General features: G+C 39.9%; 1 protein-coding gene across 1 annotated transcript in view; it reads right to left on the bottom strand.

Annotated features, from left to right (window-relative positions):
• Window positions 1–27134, bottom strand: part of LOC111872188 (guanine nucleotide-binding protein G(s) subunit alpha) — a 113645-nt gene that overhangs the window by 52347 nt on the left and 34164 nt on the right. Inside the window, exons 3-4 of the mRNA XM_023865828.2 lie at window positions 19321–19375; window positions 14621–14740 (exon numbers count right to left, since the gene is read on the bottom strand). Coding sequence (XP_023721596.1) covers window positions 14621–14740; window positions 19321–19375 — 175 coding nt within the window. The remainder of the gene's footprint in view (window positions 1–14620; window positions 14741–19320; window positions 19376–27134) is intronic.

Here is a 27134-nt window from a genome sequence, read left to right as displayed (position 1 = left end):
CACAGAACTTGAACCATCTCGGAGAAAGAATCACGTGTCATCCAATCAAATGGATAGATATTGGAGAAAAATCAAGGTTTGTAAACTGTTAGAATAACGAAAACATTTTGGGGTCAATGTAACTTTTGTATTCACTACGTTTAACGCATAATAAAGGTTTTCAACCCTCCGATGTGCTGTGGGTAACCGGCGTACCCCGTAAAAACAACTAGCTATAGCTGAATTAAATATTTATTACAAATTACAAATCAAACAATTTGACAACGAAAATTATTAGGTGGCATGGAAACCTGTGTGACAGGAAGTTAGTAACATTTTAAACCAACTTCATTTTGTTCCAATAAACTGTCATATACAAACTCGCGGTTCTCGAGTCGATACTAAAGTTGAATGAGGCCCCTGGTTCTGTCCTTTGAAACATTAAGTTCGTCTTCATACTACCTAAAATTGTGGTTCCTACCTCACAGAAAACACGGCGTCTCCATTATAAAGGCCAACCGTTTAATGTCGCCAAAGGAAATAATCGCCGTTTATTTTTGGAATCGTAAGAAATACACAATTTATGAAAAATGGGACTTCCCTACTGTACAATAAGATATACGAAAACATAAGTTAAGCGATAAGAATGCTTGGTCTCAATTTGCGAATACGCGTGGCAGAGGACAAAGCTGTGACGTCCCTTGAAGCATATGACTCTGGAGGTATGTTTATTTATGATGTATTAAACGGCACCGTTTGTAGCTCACACTGTATGGCACCGATGTGTAGAACGATTACTGAATAATTAATCTGCGAAACTATTCCGGCATTTAACTTAGGGTTCTGATAAAACCACGAAAAACCTGTCATGGCAACCGGTCTCCGGTCCGACATGTGAACCGGAAATGAAGGCAGGAGTGTCAATCGCTTCACCACGACGTTCGATGAAGTTACGCGATGCTGATAAACGCGGTATGAAATTTACGAAGACAGCTGAGCTACCAACGGGGTAGACAGCAATAAAACGTTATTTATATCCACAAGTGAGGAAATTGAGACCAAATATCGCCATGGAAGACCGCCTCTGTGGTCTAGTGGTCAGAGTTCCTGGCTACAGAACAAGAGGTCCCGGATTCGATTCCCGGCGCTACCGGATTTTCTGAGAAGTAGTGGGTCTGGAACGGGGTCAACTCAGCCTCGTGAGGATTGCTGAGGGGCTACATGAATGAAAAAGTAGCGGCTCCGGACTAGAAAACCGTAATTAACAGCCGTGGGGATTCGTTGCGCCGACCACGCGACATCCTCTATCCGTTAAACTTGGTGCTAACTTCGGCGGTAGGACCGCGCCATAGCCCAAGCGGTTAGTCGCTGGCTTCCCACCGAGAAACTTGGTGCTAACTTCGGCGGTAGGACCGCGCCATAGCCCAAGCGATTAGTCGTTGGCTTCCCACCGAGATTTTCTGGGTTCGATCCCGGGTCTGGTCAAGTGGGATTTGTGGTGGACAAAGTGGCAGGTTTTCTCTGAGTACTTCGGTTTACCCTTCCACTCTTCATTCCACCAATTGCTCCACAATCACCCTCACCTATCATCTGGGGCTGGTACAATAGGCCAGAAGTGGCCGCAGTGCAAGGGCCTTAGTCCCACCCCACTAACAATAATAAAAAAAACTTCGTCCGTCGGTCGACATAGTTCGCTTGAGGACTACAGGCCACGGAGTTTGTATCTCCATGGAATGAGTAGCATTCCTGCTTCATATTCGTGAAATCTTTAATATAAACCTCGGCAGCGAGTCCGACTACATTGACTGCTTCGTGTATTCTTCATTCCCTTCAAGAAAATGTGGGGAAGGTACCTCAAATTAGTCCATGGCCACTTCTTTCCACATCCTTTGCATGTCCATTATCCAATAATGACATATCATTAATTAATTAAGGAACATAATATTTGGCACAGGGGCATTTAAACAGCTTCATTTTTCATAACTTTTATATCTACCTTGAAACATCTCTCGTGGTTAAGTTTGATAATAATTTAATTAGACATATTGCGAGGAAAGAATGACTGCAATTGCACAGAACTGTGTGCAGTCATCAGTTATTAAATATCCCCTATCATTTCTTTCTGCCGTTATATGTTTTAAAGGTCAGTGGTTAGAAGCTAAATATGCCTCCCCCGCTTTGGCATTAAAATTCTGCACTTTTCCCCACATTGTATTTACGCGTTTTGTAAGCTTCTCAAAACAAGCACGAACTGCATTAACCGGCTAACGTTTATAGCGGAGAGTTTTCTTCCAGCGACGCAGGGACCGTATTTTTAAACATTATTAAGATTAATGTTGTTAATGTTAATACCTGTACAGAAAGGGAATAGTCCGTACACACCACTACCATGCTCCCTGCCAAAAACTGAAATTTACAAACTAATAGGAATCAACTAAAAAGATATTAAAACCTTTACACGTTAGCAGTCAAGGGAACAAATATTTTTACTGATTTAAAATCAATACCTGTTTCGACTCTTAAAGGGGCCTTCTTCAGGTGTTCTTCAGAAACACAAACATTGCCATGTAGTGCTGATTTTAAATCATCCAATAAAAGAATTCGTTGCGTTGACGGCTGAACATGTACTCGTGTCTTGTTAGTTGTAACACACGCACCAGGATGCAAACAATAAAAACAGCCGAAATCAAGTGAATCATATCTGCACTGTTAATTGACATGGCCCTAAGGCAACGTGCAAAAACCATCTTTAGCGTTCCTTGTAACTGCACCACAACTACAGAGTGAGCCATTTAAAATCGAACACAAATATAAATAGAATGATCCATGAAGATCTACAAAGGAACACAGTGCTCAGTGAAATAAAAAAGTGGAATAACCAGGGCCCGGAGTTTGATGACCTAAAAATATTTAAAAAATGGCCTATAAAATAACCAAAAAATCCAGAAAAAATGACCTAAAATATGACCCTAAAATGTAATATGCAGGGCCCGGATTTTGATGACCTGAAAATATTAAAAAAAAAAAGACCTATAAAATGACCGAAAAAATCCAGAAAATTGACCGAAAGGAGAAAAGAAAGAACACTTCGCTTCCATGTTATTCATATTTCAGAAAACATATTTAGAAAAATTCCCTAAAATGGCCAAAAATGACAAGAAATACCCTTAGAAGTCAAAATTTTACCAAAAAATTACCCCCAAATGAAACAATTACCTTAAACCTAAAAATGTCAAAAAATGACAAAAATTACCGATAAAATTTACATTTTTGTAACCAGCAGCTCATATCCGACATTTATATATTTAAGAGCATCGCATAGGATACAAGGACAAAAAGATGACGTGTCATCAAAATCCGGGCCCTGGGAATAACAAATACGTACTTAACGTACGTGTACTTAAGAAAATTAGAAAACCACACTAATGCACTAGCAGTGAACCTAATAGACAATAGTGAAACTACACACAGACTGAAAGATACAACGTCCTAACTACCAGACAGACCTGAGTAAAATCCCAATTAATTAAATTAATTAAAATGATACCGAAGTGAACAAAATACAGACGGGTATATGAGTTACACCGCCGGTAACGGTAGCCGAGCGGTCTAAGGCAAGCACTGTCTTCGCTCGCTCGGAAGCCGGGATCGTGGGTTCGAATCCCACTCAGGGCATGAATGTTTGTGTGCGTTTTTCTGTGTTTGTCTACAGGTAGAGGCCTTGCGACGAGCTGATCACTCGCCCAAGGAGTCCTACCGAATGTGTAAGATCTAGTAAACCGAGGTGAAACGGAGAGATTCGTGGAGGTAGGCCTACGCCCAAATTGGGGCTGTAGCGCCACAGGAAAAAAAAATATATATATGAGTTACACCACTGGGCATAACCCATTCATGAGCCGGTACTTACTGAACATATACATTTATTACACCTCTGCAGTTCTTGTATAATAAACGTATGAAAATAATATAAACACTGCATTTCACTCAACATAAGCGAGTGTTCACAAAACATGCCGCAAGTGCTCTGAATACATGCAACAACCAAGAGCCACGCGAAACACAAAACATATGGATAACACCTGGATAAGCTTCTATATGGATCACTCCCGTATTGTCTCGATCAGCAATTACTTTTACTCAGATAATGAACTCCGCACGTGACAAATGCGTTCTCAATTCTACTTCACGGTAAGTGTCGATGCTGGATTTATGTGAAACTGATTTACGGCTGGATTGAAGGAGCAGACTCACACTTCTTACTATTCAAAGGAGATTCTCAACACTGCTGTTATGGGCAGAAGAATATGACGTGAAGCTAAAACACTGGACGCGTTATAATTTCAAGTAAACTGTCATTATTGAGACGGAAACCTTTAAACTCGTCTATAAAAAAAAACACGTTTAGTTCGGTATTCACACAGTGCTATGGGAAAACACATGTACGTTTCAGGACCATGGAGTTTTAATGATCCCCGAGAAAGAATCACATAACTAAGTAACTAATTCCAACTAAGTCCTTACGAAGCCACCAGTCACTCGGCTACTCAAGCACTTCCCAACATTTTATGCAACCCGCAAATATACGTGTATTACCATTTTTATAAGAGCCTTCCACTGGTCCCTATTCTGAGCCAGATAAATCGAGCCCATACCAGCCCATCCTATCTCCCTAAGATCCAATTTAATACCATACTCCAACTTATGGGGGGGGGCACGCGGTAGCGTAGTTGGTTGAGGCACCATGCTACAAGCCGGAAGGTCGCGGGTTCAAGTCCCGATGAGCTCAATGAATTTTTTTCAATTGACCTAATCCTTCCGGCCTCACTATAGCCCTGTGGTCGACTCAGCCTCTAACAGAAACGAGTACCAGGAATTAATTAAATAATTTTCCCGGGGAGTAAAGCGCGGCCGGCGCGTAAGGCTAACAACCTTACCGCCATCTTTGAGCCGATTGTCTAGATAATGTGGGAGTCTCAACGTCTCGCAACCCTAAAGTGCCTTCACGGCCTGTCACAGGGATAGCTTTACTTTTCTACTTTTACTTTTTAATCCAACTTATGTTTCGGTATTCCTAGTGGTCTCTTTCCTTCTGGCTTTCACACCAAAATCCTATATACATTCATTTTCCCCCCATTCGTGCTACATACCATATCCATCTCATCCTCCTTGAATTGGTCCTACTAATTATACTTGGCGAAAGGGTACAAGTTATGAAGCTCCTCATTATGCAGTTTTCTCCAACCTCCTGTCACTTCATCTCTCTTCGGTCCAAACATTCTCCTCGCACCCTGTTCTCAAACACCCTCAGCCTATGTTCCTCCCTTAATGTCAGAGACCATGTTTCACACCCATAAAAACTACAAGCACAATCACAGTTCTGTATATTTTGACAGTACACGAAAAGACAAAAAGTTCTGAATTGAAAGGTAGCAAGAATTGCCCAAAATCAATCTGTTCTTAATCTCCTGAATTAAATTCTTATTTGTTAGTCTCGTTCCAAAATATCTGAACCGTGTCACATTTTCAAAACATATGTTTCCTTTCTTTATGTTATGATTTTGCCCTGCGTTCTTGTGACGAGGCAACAGCATATGAGGGTACTTGTTTTTCTCTGCGTTTACTTCTAGACCAACCTTCTTATTAGCGGCAATTAGAGTTTCTGTGTTGTTCTTTATGGTATTTGTGTTATCTCCCAACAGATTCACATCAGCAGCACAGACCAATAGCTGCTACGTACCATTTAATTTCAGTCCCACCTTCCTAATGGCAACTGAAATGTAATTGCGATAAAGCATCTCCTTGGCTCAGGCCATTATGAACAGGAACCTAAAAGACAAACGTTTACCTGCGACTTAACAGACTTTGCTATAAGTTTCATTTAAACACATTTTAATCTTCCTAATTAGTTCCACGAGTACCCCAAACTCAATGATAATACTGTACAATACTTCCCTCCTAACCGAATCACAGACTTTCTTGAAGTCTATGAAAGCTGATGTAATGTCTCACTGTACTCCATTTTTTCACCAGTATCTGGCAAAAGCAAAAAATATGATCAGTAGTTGATCTATTATGTCGTAATCCACATTGTTTATCCCTAATAATTTCGTCTATGTCTGAACTTAACATCGAGAGAAGAATCCTGTATTTAGGTATCCTGTTGCATTAGTATATCTAAAACTGTTTATTTACCACAGAGTCACCCAACAATGCAACAAATTGTTCCATCTTTCTTTCACTCTCACTTTCGACACATGTTTCGTCCCTAAACGGCCACTCTCAAGTGTCTCACTATGCTAAAACTGTTATACTGCACTAATACAGTTCGTTCAGTCAAGGAGGAAACTTCGCAACACCGCTGACCCGGCCCAACATTCCTCACAGATTGCTGCTGTAACTGCTTATAGCAGAATGAGTCATTAGCGCTGATAAGGGCGTGCCGTTAGTTACAGCAGCAATTTGTGAGGAATATTGGGCCTGGTCAACGGTGTTGCGAAGTTTCCTCCTTGACTGAACACCCTGTATTATCCACTCATTACTTGTGCAGCTACACGCTTCACGATTCAAACCGTCATAGTCGTGGTCTAATTGGTATGCGATGATATAGCACAAGCTGTAGTTACCTTAATTTAAATAAAATAAAATAAAATGTATTAAAATTTGTTTTCCTCTAAATTTTGTAAATTTCTTATTACAACTCACTTGTTTAGATCTGTTTCCTTTTTTTTTCTGGTGTTTTATTGCAGCAGGCTGTTCTATTCGTAAGCCCGTTGTTGTGTTACGTCTGCAATCTGCAATTTTGCCCCTTACCAGCGTGTGGTGTCTTCGCACATGTAATGAACGGATAATATTACTGCAGCGTAGCAGTTTTAGCTAAGTAAGGCACCTGAGAATGGCCATTTAATGCCAAAACATGCTTTGTCGAAAGTGAGAGTGAAAGAAAGAAGGAACCATTTGTTGCATTGTTGACGGATGTGTAGTACATACACAGTTTCTGAGAGAAGAATATTGGATAGAATGTTGTATGAAGTTGGTAACAATGATGTCCCACATTCAAGAATACTGCGATGTGGGAACATTGTACTCTTGACAATTAGATTAGGCTACAATGCACACTTATTAACAAGATACAAAATACGGCACTTATTCAGACATACTCCGGAGAAGAATAACCCAATAGTTTTCATGAATTCGACCATTAAAAATGTTTCGAACGAAATCATGTTTGATATTTATGGAAAATCCACTGGCACTAACTTGACAATAAGCAATTATTCTAAGCATCTGTTTGAACACAAACTGGCAAAATACCACAGTATGTCGCGAAAAATGAACTACCATCGAATTACAATCATATACTAAAGAACTCAATACCATTGTTTATACCGCTAACCATAACGGATATGACGATAATACGGGCTTAAACCTTACTTACTTACTCACTCATGGAGCTGAGCCCTTCTTGAAGAGCCGCCAATTCTGCAGCTACTCAAGAATTTCCCAGCATTTTGTGGAACCCAAAGGTTCATCACCGTGTTCACAAGAGCCCTCCACTGGTCCCTATCCTGAGCCAGATCTATCCAATCCATACCATCCCATTCTATCTCTCTAAGATCCATTCTAATATTGTCTACTCACCTACGCCTTGGTCTTCCCTGTGGTCTCTTTCCTTCTGGCTTTCCCACAAATATCCTATACGCATTCCTCGTCTCCCCCATTCGTGCTACATGACCTGCCCACCTCATCCTCGACTTGATCATTCTAATTATACTTGGAGAAGAATACAAGTTATGAAGCTCCTCCTCATGCAGTTTTCTCCAAGTTCCTGTGATTTCATCTCTCTTTGTTCCAAATAGTCTCCTCAACACCCTGTTCTCAAACACCCTCAGTCTATGTTCCTCCCTTAATGTCAGAGACCAAGTTTCACACCCATACAGAACCACAGGCAAAATTATAGTTTTGTATACTCGTATTCTAATTTTTATGTTTTTGGACAAGAGACGAGAAGACAAAAGGTTCTGGACTGAATGGTAGCAAGCATTACCCGAGTTCAATCGCCTCTTATTTCCTCCTCAATCAGGTTTTGATCTGTTATCGTTGTTCCCAAATATCTAAACTGTGCCACATTTTCAAAACATCTGTTTCCTGTCTTTATGTCATGATTTTGTCCTGCATTTTGGTGACGAGACAGTAACATATACTTAGTTTTCTCTGTGTTTACTTCTAGACCAACCTCTTTACTTGTGTCAATTAAGTTTGTGTGTTTTTCTTTATGGTATCTACATTATCACATACCTGCAGAACATGCAACAACTTTCTTTCAGTCCATAAATTATCCTGGCTGGAGTTTAATGTATAACTTCGGCTAAACTCTTAATTAATTAGAGATAAAGCAGTACATACCTTCGTAATAAGTTCACTATATAATTGAAGTCAATTATTATAAAAACGTTTATCTAGTTTCTTTTAGTTCAAAGTCAGTGGATTCTCTTACTTAACATACTCAACAGGCCACCAATAATATAGTTTTCACACAGCTTAGAAACATGAATCGAGTTATGTGAAAGTTTACTCAATAAAAATTATGCATAATCATTCAAAAAACCTAGTTTCATGTGGATTATTAAGTATGACATTTAAAACGTCAAAATATGTCGGGGCAAGATGAATTAACTTCAAGAAATTCTGCCTCTATCGTGATAACAAAGTGCTATGGATTACAAGGGTACACAACTCAACATAGAAGCGTACATGTTTTTGCCAGAAGCCTATTTGACAGAATCTGGTGTGAACACTCATAACCGTGCATTAAAAGATATCAATTTCGCTCTGACAAAATGTAAGTCTTAAGGCGCGTCCACATTACTCGCGCTCGTGAGACTCGCCATGCTCGCGAGTAATGTGGACGATATGACAAGTCACGAGACAAGCAAATTTTAAATTTTTAATTTAAAAACTATAGCCAATAAATTAAAATACGACTACAGCCTATACACACTATGAGTAAATACAGGGATCCTCGCACGCCGAAGCCTGGCGAGCAACTGAAGGAGTATGGAAGAAGATTTACGAGCACAAGCAAAAGCCAGAGGAGTCTCCCGACGAGCATAAGCCTGGCGAGCACCAGCACGAGTAATGTGGACGCGCCTTTACGTGCATTTTCGACTACACGCTCTGAATGCGAACGGTAGTGTGAATGTCTCATAACTTAAGGCATGCAACAAGAGTATGTTAAGCAATTCTGCCCTCCCTAACTAGTTTACTCGTATTTATGGAGAATTCACTATCTAGCATAAGCATGTCCCTCGTCTTAAAAAAAAAAAGAGTTCATCCCCGATAACTGTTAGTGTACTAACGAATTCCACAGACTACAAGGCCAAGAGGAAAGCGAAAAAGAAAACTCAAAATCTTTTGATTATAAACAAAAAGCAACTGTTCTGTATCGTGAAGTAGCCATTCAGGCCAGCTCCACTGTTTAAGGCTGGGAGGGGGAAACTACAAACCAAATAACAAATGAAACTGGATTTGAGTGTTCAGTTAGATGTGAATGTCAGCAAAAGAGGTAGAAAGGTAAAATACTGACACTATAGCCCACTGTATCTTTGCCTTGTTGTGGAGGTACAGTATCCTTCAGCACCAGATGGAGGTGTCAGAGTCATAACCTGGCCACTTCATACCCAGGGAAGAGCAGCCAGTACCCGTTAACGTCAGGCTGGGTGGGACTTCACGCTGCTCTAGAAGCCGCGTCCCCTTCCCACCCCCCAAAACGACGGCCCTGCCAGGAATTAGAAATTTTTGTGCATATTTTCTGCAACTAAGTATAGTTCACCGAAAGAGTGCCATAAAACACAAATGAGCCAAACAAAATGACTGTGTGGTCTAAGGCTTATACCGACTTCACCTACTCAATGGGATCATGGGTTTGAATTCCCATTAGAGTACGGATGTATAGTGAGGGCCAAACCTAAGTGATTCACACTTTAAAAAGAATTCGAAAGAGGCTTTTCCCGGCCAGAGCCGATCCACTGGCCGTGGAGCGCAAGCGATGTTTTCACCATGTCCCATGCTGTCATAACAAAGGCTCGCTTTGTGCCCAGACTTACTTGACACAGGTATACTAGCCGAAGGATGTTTCTAACAGTGAACAGATGTGAGTTAAGGATGCTTAGGTGCACAACGGAACAACACGTATTTCTTGTCGAGACATTCATTCTAGGCGGGTCCGACAAGCAGTATGTACCTAAGTTCCGATGGCGATATCCAAAGGACAGATAGCAAGGAGGGTTTTATTGTTAGAAAAATCCAGCGCGGTCTCAGCTCAATGGAGACCTGGTTTGAGCGCTGAAATATTAAAATTAATGAAGATAAGATTCAGGGGAGTCTACTTGTCTTGTAGTCGTCGACCGCCTGAGTCTTGTCTCACTATAAATGGACGAAATATTCCATTTGTAAATAGTGCAAAATATCTAGATGTAATCTTCGACAAGAGAGTTACATGGAGATTGCACATAGAAATGATCGAAGCCAAGGCCTTCAGAACATTCATTAGATTCCCTATTCAAAAGTGGGCGATTGAGCGCTAACATTAAAATGACCCTCCACAAAGCTCTCGTTAGATCCGTAATGACTTATGCTAGTCCCGCCTGGGAGTTTGCGGCAGTCACTTATCTAGTGAAATTGCAGCGCCTGCAAAACAAGGTTCTCCGCACCATTAGCCATTTTCCAAGGCGCACACCGGTCTGCGATTTGCACATGACATTCAAAATCCCGTATGTATATGACTATATAACAAAATGATGCAGGCAAGAAGTATAAGTCATACAAAATCATGATAATGAGAATGTACGCAACATCGGACAAGGCGAGGCCTGACACAGAAAGTATAAGAGGCTTAAACTTGGCGGCGGTTAGGCTTACTCCCGTTCAAGTGACCAGACTGCCTGAGAGCGAATACTACTAGCTGTACTGAGCCTAAACTGACAGAGGTCTTGTATATATTATACATACTAGATATTAAGATTCAACTGTAAATAAGTGTACATAGTGACAATGGACCAATACTGTCGACTATGACTGAGAAATGAGACCCGACCCCTCGTCAGAGAGGGCGTCCCACATTGACAGGAGAGTAACTTTCACTTAAAAAGTAATATCGACACCAAGACAGCCTGACTGACCATCAGTCGCAACATGACTTTGACTTTATATCCAAAGATTACATGACCACCGTAAACGGTGTTAAATTTTTTAACAGGTGGCAATAAACAGGCGCCAGTCTTGATAAAAAGAAACGACGCCAAAAGCGTACACTCACAGAACGGTGATATGGGGAGATTCAAGTGAGAATGAAAGCCCTTCATAATTAATCTGGGGGTTTAATAGGCAATATTACAAACGGTGAGCTGCAGCAGATGTCCCAGATGTGTTTGCATGCGGATGGACACCACTTCCAGCAGTTTCTTTAAAATATAGGTGCGTAAGATAGAATCTTGGCGTAACATTAATCAAGAGGTTGCACACGCGTCGAAGCTTCCTGGCTAATGCATCGGCGCTGGCCAGTAAAAGCCAAGCTCCAAGTCCCGTTAAAGTGAGGGTCACTTAGGTTGCGACCACTGTGTGGCCACATTTTCCTTTGTTCTGTGTACATGCAGACTTTACTTAGGACCAATCTCCCGCCCAAAGAGAAGAGTTCTATAAAATTTCCAAATGATTTATAGTTTTAGAACTAGAACACGCAAGAGAGTAATCCATATCAGGTGACATAGATGAAAACAAATTCTTAAAATTCGTTGTGATGAACTGATCCTAGAGCATGTGCTCATGAAAGGATGAATATTGTACTCCGCTTTTGAAGCAAAGGTAGAGTATATGGAAAAAATTAATCTGAAGAAAACAGGTTTTGGAAATGTGAACAAGATTCAAGTGACCTCAGAACTTTGGATGGTTTCTTAATTACTTCGTTTGTTGTGGTAATGTATGGGGGGGGGGACCCTTGGTTAGAGAAGCATGAGCACAGAAAAAGTGAAGCTCCTCATGCAAGAGCTGTAAATGTGTGTGTTCTTCTATCTTATGCACCAAACCCTACTCGACAAAAAATAGCAGACTATAATTCTTGCTAATGGAGTCACCTATTTGAGTATGTTGCAGCATATTCTATTATACTGAGAGCTGTGATGTTTCCTCCTTCACCCTACTTCTTTATATTCCCTTACAGCAGTCTCATCATTCTGTTCATGTGAATGTTGGTAATGATAAGCATGTGAAAACCTTTCGTAGCAAAGTAAACTTTAGGCTGCTGAGACATGGCACAGAGTGCTGGAGGAGAATACAAGAGTAGGCAGAGGCCTGAAGCACCAGCATGCCACTATCCATAGGACATCTATCTGGGTTCTTAGTATACATGTAAGTGACATTTTAATATATGTTTTAAGAATCAGAAACTGCGATCAGTGCAGTCAGAAAATTAATGATGAAAACACTACCCATTACTCAACAAATGTGTCAAATATGTGAGCAGGTTGACTTCTCTTATTTAAAGGCGTTTGTAAACAGTAGGCATGGCTTGATTGAATGGCTGGCATTCAGTTTCACATTTGGATTGTCATCGGTTGAAATCATGGCCCAGACAGTGGTTACCCTGACTGAGGCAAATACTAGAGAAAGGCATGGAAACGAACCAAATTAAAATGCCAAATGTAGATATGGATCAAGGTGCATACAAATCAAGAAGGAAGATAATTTTATGTTATTAATTACAGATAAAGTGATGGCGTGAAACTCTGCCATTGCACTGGGCAAATTTAAAAGATTTTATGTGAGACGAGAACCTCAAATTAGGCCATAACCACTTCTTTCCAGATCCTTTTCCAATTCATTGTTAACTCACTAATCATCTTAGCATCTGACATTTGTAGAAATTCCACTATAACAAAATAGTACAAAACAGATTATCCTTGTCTTCAAATGGAAATTTGTAATATAACATATAGAACATAACAAAAACTATCTTCACTTCAAAAGTCTATCACATGGGCAGAAGTGAATAAAATCCATAACTGAAGTTTTGTGTGTGTTTGTTGCTTGTACTAAAAGAATCAATACTGAAAGTGGTGCATGTAAGTTAGAAACAGCCGACCATAAAAACATTTCACTGAAATCCATTTTATAAGAACTGGAATCACCAGACCACCTTCAATTGCTTTTTCTTCCTGATACATGAAATAATATTCCAATTTCTAAATGTAACCATGAAAAAGGTACTTCTGGTATCAAAGTACCTGCAGTCCCAGAAAAAAAAACACATTACAATATTACACTTTCCAGCCTCTGTCTCTATGAAGTATGAGTAAGCAAGCCAAAATCATGATGCAGAAGCTGTCGCTCACCTAGTCACGAAATTACCCTTCTTTTATGGAATCCAAAGATTCCTTACTGTGCTCCCAATAACCCATCACTGGTCCATATCCTAAGCAAGATGACTCCAGCCCACACTCCTCTTTTGTATGATCCATTTTAATATTATCCTCCCATTTCCTTGAAGTAATCATCCCAATGAAAGGGGATGCCCCTGTGTTACAGACAGGATGTGTTCTTGAAAATATGTCAGTATTGTGGAAGTCCAAGGCAAAACCTATCTTTCCACTGAATCCTTTTCGTTGTAAATAAACTAAATAATTAATTTGTATTAGAACCAAGTTTCTATCCATCGGCAATAACAGCAGACACAGGGACATCTTACATAAGGGTAATACAATCTCACATTCTATAGTAGACTTGTAGTAGCAACCATGCTATCATCCATCCCCTTACATGACTGAATCATGCGCATAGGCTAGCCAGTGGCCAGCGACATATCCTGCTACATTATGCATGGGCATATGCGATCTGTATTTGTTCACAAATAACCATTTCTTAAAGAGAAGAGTTTTATATGTTACACATTTTGTTTTGAATAATTTTAATACTTGTACCATACTTCCAGAAAGTCAAATTTATATCCAAGTCATGAGTTTTATGGCCATGTTTACAATTTCCATGAGGGTAAAATTCTTAACTCCTACATCCATAACATAGGGGGCACAGTAATTTTTCTACACAATTTTCCCTGACTTTCTCTTTTTCCACCCTTTGCTGAAAATAATTCTCCTCGGCACAGCAGCCTCAAACCCCTTCAAGTTAGTCATGACCGTCCAACATTCAATGTAATGTTGAACACATTCATACCGCATGCTTTCTTTCTCTCATATGTTTAATTAAGATATCACAGCAATAAAAAGTGTAACTATTCCCTATCTTCCCTTCAGCTCAAATACAATCAACTCACTATGGTAGACTCTCAGAATCATTCTGCTAAAGCTGTTGGGGACTAAGGACTGGGTCACTTAGCAGTTCCATCCACAAACTTAAATTAAATAACTTGACTTGTAACAAAGAAAACATCTTCCCAACAATTCTGCAGTGCAGTGATGTACAGGTCTTCAGCACAATATAAGGAACATAACGAACTACATAAAACTTTTACTGCCTTATTTTCTTAAAGTTCTCATTCTATTAATTCCAGTTCTAGGGTATATACATAAAAAAAGAAATGCTCCAACATGAGAAAGATTCATCTCCACCTCTCAGACAAGGATCTACCTACCGGTGGATAATCAAAGTCATGCTGCGAGGCAACATCTTGAATGTAATCCACTCGGTTCTGATTGGCTGGATGCTCCAGAGCAATGGGAGGCGTCAACGTGCTCATTGCACCCGTAATTGTCTGTAGAGCATAAAAGACACATGAAACTCAAGTGCAATGTCTAACAACCATTAACAAGCACTAATACTAACCAAGTAACTCTCTGATAACAGAAACACCATATTCAACATTAATGGTATCATAAGTTTCAATGGGATACAAGCCTTAATTCAAACCAGTCACAATCTCACAACCCATTTCTGTAACAACTATTTACATACACACTTTCCATTTTCCTCTTATCTTACTAGTTCCTTCATTCCCACGGCGTTTTCCCACCAAAACTCTACATACACTTGCTTCAATCATCTTATCTATACATTTATGCCACCACAACCTCTTTCATTTGCCTATCATAAGAATACTATAAAATTTCAAAAATCTTGTTTTTATAACACACACATACCTCCCCCACACACAAACATACAAACACAAACCAAAGCACGTGTGCACACACAGGAAAGTTCTCCAGTCACCACACAAGTACACTTGACATTAAACACTACATTATGCATTGCAATCATGAAACGTTACTGTGTGAGAGCAGCAGCATGTTTTTGTGTTAATATGCTACTGACAAAATTATATGAAATCCAATATGCAGAATGAAGCCTACGTTTTAAACATGGTATGGCAGGAAGAAGCCAACAGTGCTGGTTTGAACGGTTTCAATATCGAGCACATGAATAACTTTGTGGAAAATCTTAAAACAGGAACACAGATTAAGATTAGGTCTTCTGGGATGCGATGCAGTGTAGTCTAGTAATGGGTTTATGTTATGATGCCCTGTATTCCAGTGACCAGACAACATACACACACAAGCTAAACTTCAAAAAAGAATGAAAACGATTTTGCAGTGCCGCACAGCTGATTGTGAGTAAATTGCATTCAGTTCACTGGTGTTAATGATCAAAGTGTTTACACTGGTCACTAGATTTTTTCTTCTAAACAAACTGCTGAATCCTAGTATGGATGCAGTAAAGAAAAGCTGCTTAAAGAACTGTATACTTCAAAGCACGCAGACTGAAGAGTATTTCTTTATTTGTACTAAATGGGCTGATGTGTGCATGATTTGTAATAAAAGTACCTGTTTCAAAATAATATGACACTAACAGACACCACGAAACAAATCATGAATTACTAATGAGAGCATACAGGGCCATTAAGAACAAACAAGGTAACTAGTTTTATAGCCATCTAAACCAGAGTTTATTCAAAGCTCAGCATTATAAAACACTATAAAAACATTATAAAACATTATATTATAAAACACAGCAGTGCATGCCAGACACAGTTTCTGAAGCTTTAGAAAAGGGGATTAAACCTTTCAGCAAAGCAGAAATAATACAAGAATGCTAAGAAGAAATAGCAGATATCGCATTACCCAATATAATCATTTCTAAAATTAGTTTATCAAGATTCACAACTGGAAGGAGAGAGAAGAAGAGAGCATAAAAATTAAAGCTGACAGTTTAAAATTATTTTCCATGGCACTGGACAAAAGCACTGACATGAGTAACACAATGCAACTTGCTGCTTCTGTTCATAACTAAGGAAACAGACGCCTCAATGCCAACGAAAGATATAACTGCTGGTGAAGATTTATATGAAAAAATGCAGGTGCTGCTGCAAAGTCTAGACACCCTAATATTGAAACTAGATGGCCTAGTGACACCTGGAACATGACCAGAAGGAACAGTGGTTTGCTTTGCTTATCATCAGCATGAAGAATGTAATGGATCATGATTTGATGTGTTAATGTTCAACAAACTAAAATCCCTCAAAATAAGAAGAGTCATTAATTGTACTACATAAAAAGAAATAGATCATTGCCAATTTAAAGATTTTATACACAATGCTGAATCTGAACTCAGAGTGTTCTCTCTATACATAAGTCACTGGCTGAGTTATAATCAGGCGGTAAAATGTGTAAAGACAATGGAAATGAAGGCAAAACCTTTTCATCAGCTCTGTGATGCATGACTACTGATGTGTCAACGTAGCATTTTGCACCGACATCACAGGACTCATGAATGAACTGAACACCAACCTATAAGGGGTAGCTCATTTTGTCAATGAAATGTCTGACAATAAAGAATTTGAGAGGAAGCTTCAGCTGCGAGAGCTGCAAATGCCCTCAAACAACATGACACACTTCCAAATTCTCAGAACCAAAATGCCCACTGATGCTAAGAAATTTAATTCAACTCCTGTTTCTCAGAATATCTGAAAGCATGAGGCCACCGCCCATTGATGTTAATTTTGACAATGTACCAACTGATCTCCAACTGAGATGATAGATTTGCAGTGTGATACACACCTGAGAAATATACTTCAACATGTTAAATTCCTTGACCCTTTTTTTATCACCACAGCAGGTGACTTCCTTGGAGTTCAATGACATTTTTAAACCTACAAAGTCTTATGAGGAAGTGACAAACAATAAGCCAATTTACTTTAAAGTTATTGCATCTCTTCAGCAGAGATTTGCTCTTAATTTATAAAACCCTACATCAAAATTCATGCAAGCTTTTCCCAAAACATACAGTGATTCTTGATGCACATTTTTAGAAACTTTCATGCTAGGGCATAAATGTGTTGATGAGATACTAGTATATATCTCTTTATAATTACAGATTACATTCATATTATTAGTGGTCACTTGGATTAAAGAATAAGTCATACAGGTAATACAACATTAATATGAAATGCAAAGATGAAACCTTACAGACTTATTCTCTAAAATATTAAAACTAAGAAATACAACCTGTAAGATTAGCATCTAGGGTACCACTTTCTCTGACATGCAACAGGATCCTTATTCACTGAGACCATATGGTGAACTCACTGCAGTTTCTAAATGCACTTTTGTAAGTACTTTCAAAGCCGGATCCCTCATAAAGTCCAGAAGTGAAAGGTGCATGAAAGATTTACTGGGCAAGTGGGAAGCAAAAATGTTAGATGAATTTCGCCATCATTCACTTGAGATGCATGTGCAAGCTGCCACTTTATGTCAAATTCACAAATTACAAATCTTCTCTGTCGTCTAACCGACATTCTTTATCTTTTGCATGTGTACTATACGTGTAGTGTTGAACACATCCTGTTTCTGAAAAACTTGTCTAAACATTACTTCGGAGGCAGGAATGGCAATGTATGTTTTCTGAAAACCCAGAGGTGTTTGAGCTGTGTTGAAACTCTCTTTCTGCATCATCATTTGAGTACTGTGGTCATCTACAGTATAATACTCAAAAAGTTACTACAATCTTTACAACAGCCTAATCATAAAGCTAACTTGGTGTCAGGACCTGCTCTTCATAAGGGATTTTGCAGACCTGACTTTCTTCTAGCCTCTCTTGGCCACTAATTTCTTGGTAGTTTGAACCATGTAATTTGAGGGTCTTCTTCATTCCTGCTCGAGTTTCCTTACTGACCACCTCTCTGAAACAACCATAACAATTTGAACCTCTCCACTCTCTTTACGATCCAGGATTTTTACGTTTTCCAAGAATTTATGCACTTCTTGCACTGTACTGGCCAAATGCCCACAATAACAGCGTTAAACTTTAACAGATTTTACGTTTCCTCAGTTTCATGTTTTCCCTTAAATTGCGCTTCATTTTTCTAGTTCTTACTACGAAGACTTTCCTGATTTTCCGTTTCGTAGTTTAGTTCTCAGGATATCTCATCTGAGGCAATGGACTTCCTTCACTGTCAGCAGCCGAAAATGGTTCAGTCTAAAATTACACACTACCAATTGGCTGAGGCACAGCTGCACCATGTGACTTCATTAAGGCCTATAGCACATGTGGGGACTTTCCTGCCTCTGTAGGTCCTCACAGCTCGCGCGTTAGGCCAGCTTTGGTCTTCTTGCATTGTATTATAACTATAACTTGACGAGATCAGTGCCTCTCTCTCAGGTTTGACAAGAGTTCCAAAAAATTACCACTGCAACACAGCATGTGTTTTCCTGTATGTCAAACATTCAACAGACATGCACCCATGTCAAATTCTTCAATATCCCAGTGCCCATGTCACTTCATTTCGTAGAAATTGTATTGTTGATTAAGAAGCATTACACAGTAAGGGAATCAAATACAGACAATAGAAGAAAACAGAAATCATTTACAATAAATGATAAACAAATATTTTTGCGTAAGGTGATGCATATATTGGCACAAGTGTTGAACTGGCATCACACTTGAGATTTTCTGTGTCCATGCTAAACACTACTGTGAAGCACTGTGAAAAAATCGAATGAAGGTATGTCCAGTGTGGACAAAGTTTTATCGGTAAAATCTCTTCTACATCACTGGTGTATGCTCACTACATGTTTCGAACATCAGTCATTTTCAGGTGTCTCTAAAATTGCTGACACATGGGTGTACGTTTATCATCTCCCCCTCCCCTCACTTTTGAGGCTTAAGAGACTGTCTAGCTGTGTGACACCTTTATCATTGCTAGACAAAGGGCTGTAGGTGTTCCCACCCCCTCATATTAATTTTTCGTTTTCTCTGCGGTCTGTGTCATATCGAAGGAAAGTAGGAGGTTAGTTCTTCCCAGAGCTTCTTGTTATCTTAAGTATATAAAGGGGTACTTACTAATATTGCATCGCGTATATTCTTTTTAATATCTTCTATTTTCTGCTTTTTCTCTCTGAAAGAAAAGAACACAATACAATTAATATAAAAACCGACAATAAGAAAGCAGAAAGAGATGACAGATGATGCAGAGGAAGCGACATGGTATCAGTTTTATTTTCAACATTTTCAATGACAGGCAAGGTATTACATTTCCTACATGACTTAGAAGGGTGGCATGCGGTAGCGCAATTTGTTGAGGCATTATGCTACAAGCCGGAAGGTCACGGGTTCTATCCCCCATGTCTTCAATTCTTCAATTCACCTAATCCTTCCAGTCGCACTATTGTCCTGAGGTCGACTCAGCCTCTCTAACAGATGAGTACCAGGAATCTTCTTCTGGGGGGGGGGCATAAGGCTGACCTCACCACCATCTCTGAGCCTACCATCTAGAAAATGTCGCAGCCTCCGCATCTCACAACCCTATGGGCATCCACAGCTTGCTATGGGGATAGCTTTACCTTTACATGACAGAATCACCAAGCACCAACTGAACACGGCAAACTGGAACACCAATCATCCACCCTATGAAGACGGGCGCTCAATACAAAATATTTTACCGTAATTCTAATCAAGCTTGGCACAATAAGCAATGCTCTTATTTTTACTTCATTTCAAAAGGGTTCTGGCGATGGTGTCTAACACTCTGAATCAGTGACTTCTGTACCTGTCCATCCTCCTGTATTCCAAAGTACTGAACATTTTGGAAAATACATCTGTTTCTATATTCAGCTGAAAGGGTGGGAGGCACATACTCCGAAGGGTCCATTAGAGACAGTTAACCTCAATTACTGGGCAACCTATGTTGGTATTCAGGGTCTGTCAATGGGAGATAACAGGAATATTTAGAAAGTAAAATATGGAAAAACATACAAAGACTGAAACTAAGAAAGAAAAGGAAGTGAAAAATAAATTAATCAAACCAGACCAATCCAGAAACACTAATGCAGATGAAAAATAGTTTTCAAGTTTTACAGTAACTTCCTACCTCTAGACCCATAAATGGAACAAAAATTGAACCCCAGAGCTGAAATAATATAGTTGATATCCATGAAATCGAAATGGCCTTCCTTGTACATTCCTAACTTCCCTGTTATTAAGATAAATCCATGTGGGTGAAATTTTCAAACTGGGTTGGCTGATACGAGCTGCTGAACACGGCATACGGGCCGACCCGTATTTCCTACATCTGTTGTTACATTCAATTTCCAAAATCCTAGCATTATCCCAGCCTACCCCATGAACTTCTTCATAGGCATGCTGGGCCACTTTCGATTATGAAGATGACACATTTGTGGCCTGGCCTCATGGTCCAGATAGATTAGAAAATTTCTTGATTCACCTTAACATCTCGCATCCAGCTTACCACTGAAATAGAATCACACAGTATGAATCCTTTTCTGGATGTTCTGGTAATCAGAAAAGGGCCGGCACTGGCCACTAAATTTTATGGAAAACCCACTCACACTGGCTCCTACCTCAACTTCAAATCTAATAATCTCTCAAATGTTAAACGAGGTATAATTAAGTCCCTACACAACAGCTCCTATCATATACCAAAAATGACATGGTATATTTAATGAAATTGACCTCAGACGTGATCTTCAGCTGCATGGTTATCCCCAACAATTCATTATCTCAGTTCTCAATTCCAATTCCAAGTCATCTGGATAAAAAGAAAAATCCTCCTTTCTCTGTCCACCTGCTCTTTGAAGGGCATTTCTGAGAAGTCCAAACACATAGGGAATCATTGTAACATTAGGCCTATCTTCAAAACTGAACAGAACGAAAGCAAATCCACACCACATGACACATGATGCAGAAATTTTGGTTTGTTCACACTCTTCTCTTCATATTAAAACCTGCGTAACTTAAAAATGAAGTGTGCTTTACACGTTTCATTTTCCTCTAGAACGATTGTACAAATCACTTTTCATACCAATAGCATTTTGCCAGTTACATTCAAAATGTGCGAGGAAGCACGCACAGCCACCTTCATGTAAAGTGCCCACTACTGTTCTCCACGTTGAACCAAAAATTTCATCAGACTCCATTTATTGGTCAGAAGTTGTTACTTACATGCAGCAAAACAGATAGATACGAAAAAGTTAGAAAATAGGACCCAAACTTCTGTGCATTTCCATAATGACTGCGCCAAAAAAAGTCTGGTTTCTACCATCCATTGTCAGCATGTTGTTATAACAATGAACCACAATGGTTATGCATTAATGTTTACTACCAAAGACAGGGTCTTCACAAATTTGTTGTCCTTTCATTCCAAGCTTATGTGTGACTCAGACATAAAATACACCAGGTAGCAAACTGTGCTGCAACACTTTTCTCTCAGTAACATTTTACGCAAGACATTAAAATTAAACCAGAAGCTATAAACGCCAACAATGGGAAAAGCTGGCAGATTTTTCAATAATAAAAGAGACCTTTTGCTTACCTGGCAAGATAATGACCCATTACTGCTGCCACTACCTCATTAACAAAATATTTCATCATGTCCACTACTGAACTGTATTGGATCTAAAGAAAAGAATACTGGGACTTAAGAACACCTGGAGCCCAGGAATGAAAACAGACAATGCTGGTACTTGGAATATAATCATAAACTTTTAACAGCCACAATTTGTGTCCCTACCCCTTACTTACATACTAACTCATGGAGCTGAGCCCTTCTGGAGGAGCCGCCAATTCTGCAGCTACTCAAGAATTTCCCAGCATTCTATTATGGAAATGAAGGTTCACTACCGTGTCCACAAGAGCCCTCCACTGATCCCTATCCTGAGCCAGGTCTATCCAATCCATACCATCCCATCCTATCTCTCTAAGATCCATTCTAATATTGTCCACCCACCTACGCCTTGGTCTTCCCTGTGGTCTCTTTCCTTCTGGCTTTCTCAGCAATATCCTATACGCATTCTCGTCTCCTCCATTCGTGCTACATGACCTGCCCACCTCATCCTCCTTGACTTGATCATTCTAATTATACTTGGAGAAGAGTACAAATTATGAAGCTCCTCATTATGCAGTTTTCTCCAACCTCCTGTGACTTCATCTCTCTTTGGTCCAAATATTCTCCTCGACACCCTGTTCTCAAACACCCTAAGTCTATGTTCCTCCCTTAATGTGAGAGACCAAGTTTCATACCTATACAGAACCACAGGCAAAATTATAGTTTTGTATATTCTAATTTTTATGTTTTTGGACAAGAGACGAGAAGACAAAAGGTTCTGGACTGAATGGTAGCAAGCATTACCAGAGTTCAACCGCCTCTTAATTTCATCCTGAATCAGGTTTCGTTCTGTTATCGGTCCGAGGCTTTGTGTTCATTTTCGTAACATAATGATTTTTACGGTGAGGAGTTATCCCCAAGTCCAACACCCAAGCTGGAGGGCCACCCCTTGTCGGCTGTCCGCAACTGCTTATTCAATATATTCAAAGCTTACATACAAAACTGGAGGGTGCCTCCCAGTGCTTGAGGTGGAATGAAAATAGAACCGGGAATGTTTTCCCCTTTTAATTCATACATTGCATTTACTGCCAAAGAAGTAACGGGATGCTTTTAAGCCATTTAGAAAAGAACCGGGATGCCATCCCGCCGCATCCAGCCCCACCTCAAGCCCTGGTGTCTCCTCTATCCGCAACCTGACGACGCGCCATGCCGTGGTGAGAGGAACCCACCTAACATGGCCCTACTGTAGTTAAAAGGCCAGAAGCTTTGATTACAGTGGAACCTCGCTTAACGAGCATAATTCGTTCCAGAATCTTACTCGTAATGCGAAACACTCGTTAAGCGAAACAATTTTTCCCATATAAATTAATGTAAAATACGATAATGCGTTCCATGCCGAAAAAAATACACAAAAAATTTTATGTATAACGATTATTCAAAGAAAATTATATATACATTGTTAAGGAGCGTGAATCATCTTCATCTTTTCTTCTATGCGGAATGAACCAACCTGGAATGCGAATTCGATTTGCAGAAAACAAAAACAAACAAATCGAAATAATTAGTTTATTATTTATGATACATATCTCATTCTTTTTACTAGAAAGCCGTCTAGAGACATTTGTTTTTGCCGACGCTTCACAATGTGGTGAAAATGCGACACAGCATTATTATTAAATAAATTTGTAGCGCGCATAGCCACTGCCTTATTAGGGTGGTGCTCCTCAATGTACGATGCAACAGTTTCCCATGATTTCAGCATTTCTCTTATTGCGCAAGCAAATATTTTTTCCACAGAAGGACCAGACACTTCATTGATCCAATCAGTAAAAAGGGCACGTGTCACCCAACCCTTGTTGTTGGATCTCCACATCACACTTAGCCTGCTCTTCTAGACTTTACACTTCTTGAAGGCTCGTGGAGTTTCTGAATGGTAAACAAGCAGCTATTTAATGTTCAAATCGCCGCTTGCACTGGCACAAAATAGCGGCGTGAGACGGTCTTTCATTGGCTTATGGCCGGGCAATGCATTATTCTCTGCTGTTATATAGGTTCGCTTCGGCATCTTTTCCCAGAAGAGACCCGTCTCGTCACAATTAAAAACTTGTTGCGCAGGTAACCCTCAGAATCTACGAGCTTCTTGAAGTCGCCGATGAAGTTCTCTGCTGCCTTTGTGTCGGAGCTTGCTGCTTCACCGTGCCTTACAACGCTGTGGATACCAGTTCTTCTCTTAAACTTCTCGAACCACCCACGGCTTCCCTTAAATGCTTCTTCTTCGGCCGCTGATGATCCTGGCGTCTTCTTAACGGGGTCGGCGAAAATCACTTTCGCCTTCTCACAAATGATGTTCTCGTTAATAGTGTCGCCTTGCAATTGCTTTTCGTTCATCCATATGAGGAGCAACCTTTCAACATCGTCGAGAATACGTAACCGTTGCGTAGATATTCCTGTCACTCCCTTTGAAGCATCTGTCTCCTTAATCTTGCCCTTCTTCTTGAGGATAGTGCAAATCGTTGATGTAGACCGATTGTATGTGCCTGCTAGATCAGCCACGCTCACACCTCGTTCTCGCTTTTCAATGATTTTACGTTACGGTTATTTTTATTCTCTTATGGCTGTCTTTTGCGGCTTTTTCTTCGGGGACATTTTTGCAAGGGTTATTAAACTTTGCACAAAAAAAAATCACAAATATTATGTCTGAACACAAGTTTGGAAAAATGTGTGATCACAAGCGACACTAAGATGCTAGCGGAATGAGTGCTAAACACAGACTGGTGTAGCAAGCGCATAATCCGGGACTTCCCCTCTCGTCACTCGTTATGCGAAACGTCGCTCGTTAAGCGAGTCACCCCTTTACAATTTGTTTTTCTCGTTATGCGAATTACTCGTTATGAGAGGTGCTCGTTAAGCGAGGTTCCACATGTTCTACACCAGGCATGTCCCGATCGCGAGAAGACTTTTGGTCGATCTCATAGGCCTATAAGGAAATTATACGTGGAAAGCATGTAAATTCACTTATAATATAATATGATTATATTCACATTTTGAAGGGAAAATACGTGTTAAAGTAGTCTGTACTTTCAATGTATGTTGCTTTTACAACAAACATCATGTTTCGTGTTATTTTTACCAATATTTTTACTTAAACTGAGGTACGACGATAGGAGGGGGTGGTACATCACTGCCAGTTTTGACACAAAAAAGTCGATCACAGCCTGTTTGAAGTTGGATATGCCTATTCTAGAAGATCAGTACAATGTCTACCATACAGCAAAAAGCATAGGCTGTGTTGTGGTACACAGAATCTGTATCCATTATTTGAGTTCAACGTAAATTTAGATGCGAGTATGCTGCAAGTGCGAACTTCAGCGGATAGAGGGTGTCACGTGGTCAGCGCAACGAATCCCCACGGCCGTTAACTTCGGTTTTCTAGACCGGAGCCGCTATTCACTTGAAATAGCTCCTCAATTATCCTCATGAAGTTGAGTGGACCTCGTTCCAGGTCCACTATTCAGAAAAAAATTTGGTAGCGCCGGGAATCGAACCGGGAACCTCTGGATCTGTAGCCAAGAACTCTGACCACTACTCTGCGTGCCAACTTCGCCGTCAAGCGGCGGTCACTCGGTCGGTACAGTTCGCTTGCGGACTAGAACCACGGAGTTTGTTTTGTTTGTAAGCTGCAAGTAAGTGGTAGTGTGGGGAAAAAAAGACACTATACTGGGTGTCTTAGGAGATCTGATGAAGATGTGGATATTGTTAGGCACGTTTTCATATAGAGTCCCGAGCAAGTGCAGAGTTACAGATGCCACAAACGACTGTACATAGAAATCTTCAGAAGAGCCTATGTCTAAAACCGTAAAAATTATAGGTAGTCTAGAAACTTACAGCATGTAAAAAACAGCTTATATCGCAGTTTGCGGTACACATGTACGCACATTCCCATTTCCAAGATCAAAGAATTTTAACTACTTGGAACACTGTGAGGAGACATGGCCGGATGTCCAGCGACAGAATAAAGAGCTGTTAACCTGCAGTGAAGACAAAGGAATGTCATACTTTGAGAAGTTGTTAATGGAGAACAGGAAGTCAGCAAAGCGGCTAACTCCTGAAAGTTCCTTCGGAAAGAGACCAAAATTGGAGCCATCAATATCTGAAATTCGCACTTCTAATAATCCCTCAATTTCTATTTTATAATCCACATTTATACAAGAATCTTTCTACACTCTACTCATACACCTTTTATACTCCGTTTATTCAATACTTAACCATGTTTCTATTAATATCTATGCTCCAACATGTCCTTACAACCTTTAATTACTAAAAAATACGTGTTTAAATACAATAAACTATCTTTTCGTGCGTGAATTACAACCACTGATTGTCTTGAACAAATTAAGCGTTTTGCGTGCATGTCCTATATTCGATTACCGATGGTTTTCCGTGGAATAATTCAATTTCATGTCTCCCACAACTAACGAAGTACCAGTCGCCAGACCCTGGTATAACCTACACCATAACAATATCAAACACTTTAAGATACCAGTGCTCAAGAGAGAAAAGTATTCATATATTGCTATAATCTTTTTTCCCCGGCACTTGCCGAGAGTGATCACCTCCGCAAGACAACAGAATAATCTTTGCAGCTAACACCGCACTGTATGGGCAGATAGTAAGGTGTTAAAGCAATACATTACATGTGAAATGTAAGAACATATATGAGAACAAATATGTTTAATTTAACACGCGTTCTTGAACTCAATTAGACTCAACAAGATTCTGTCATTCCAAAACAAGTCACCAATTTGTAATCCTAAACAGAGGTTGTGACTTTTAACGCATTCGTATCTGAGCAGTGGGATGTGCATACATGCAGCTGGACTCTACATATACGTGTTTGCGCTTTCATAGCGGGAAGGAACGTGGGGGCCATAACATGAGGGGGGGGGGACTCAGTGAATGGATAAATCAAAGTGCAATACCAATCTGAACCTATAAGGAACTATTACCAACAGCCCGAATTCCTGAAAAAATGGTACCGAGATGTGGGGCATCAAAATGAGAGAAATAATTTTCCGTGAACACAGGTTGGATAATGCTCGTGTAAAAAATTACAGAAGATAAAATATCTCGTCCATTTAGAGGCTTCTTCTCTGAAACTATTTTGGGCACCATCCTGGAATTTTGCCAGAGACTGAGGGAACCCTCGAAGAACCTCATAGTCAGGATAGCCGGCCTCCGGGTCGATAACGGAACCCGGGACTCCGAGAACAAAAAGCAGAAGCGTTACCAACTCGACCTCAACTTTCAATGAGTT

Source organism: Cryptotermes secundus, unplaced genomic scaffold (genome assembly GCF_002891405.2).
Source record: "Cryptotermes secundus unplaced genomic scaffold, Csec_1.0 scaffold593, whole genome shotgun sequence".
NCBI classification, from domain to species: Eukaryota; Metazoa; Arthropoda; class Insecta; order Blattodea; family Kalotermitidae; genus Cryptotermes; species Cryptotermes secundus.
The sequence above is the reverse complement of the archived record's forward strand: the minus strand, read 5'-3'. Positions and strand labels throughout refer to the sequence as shown.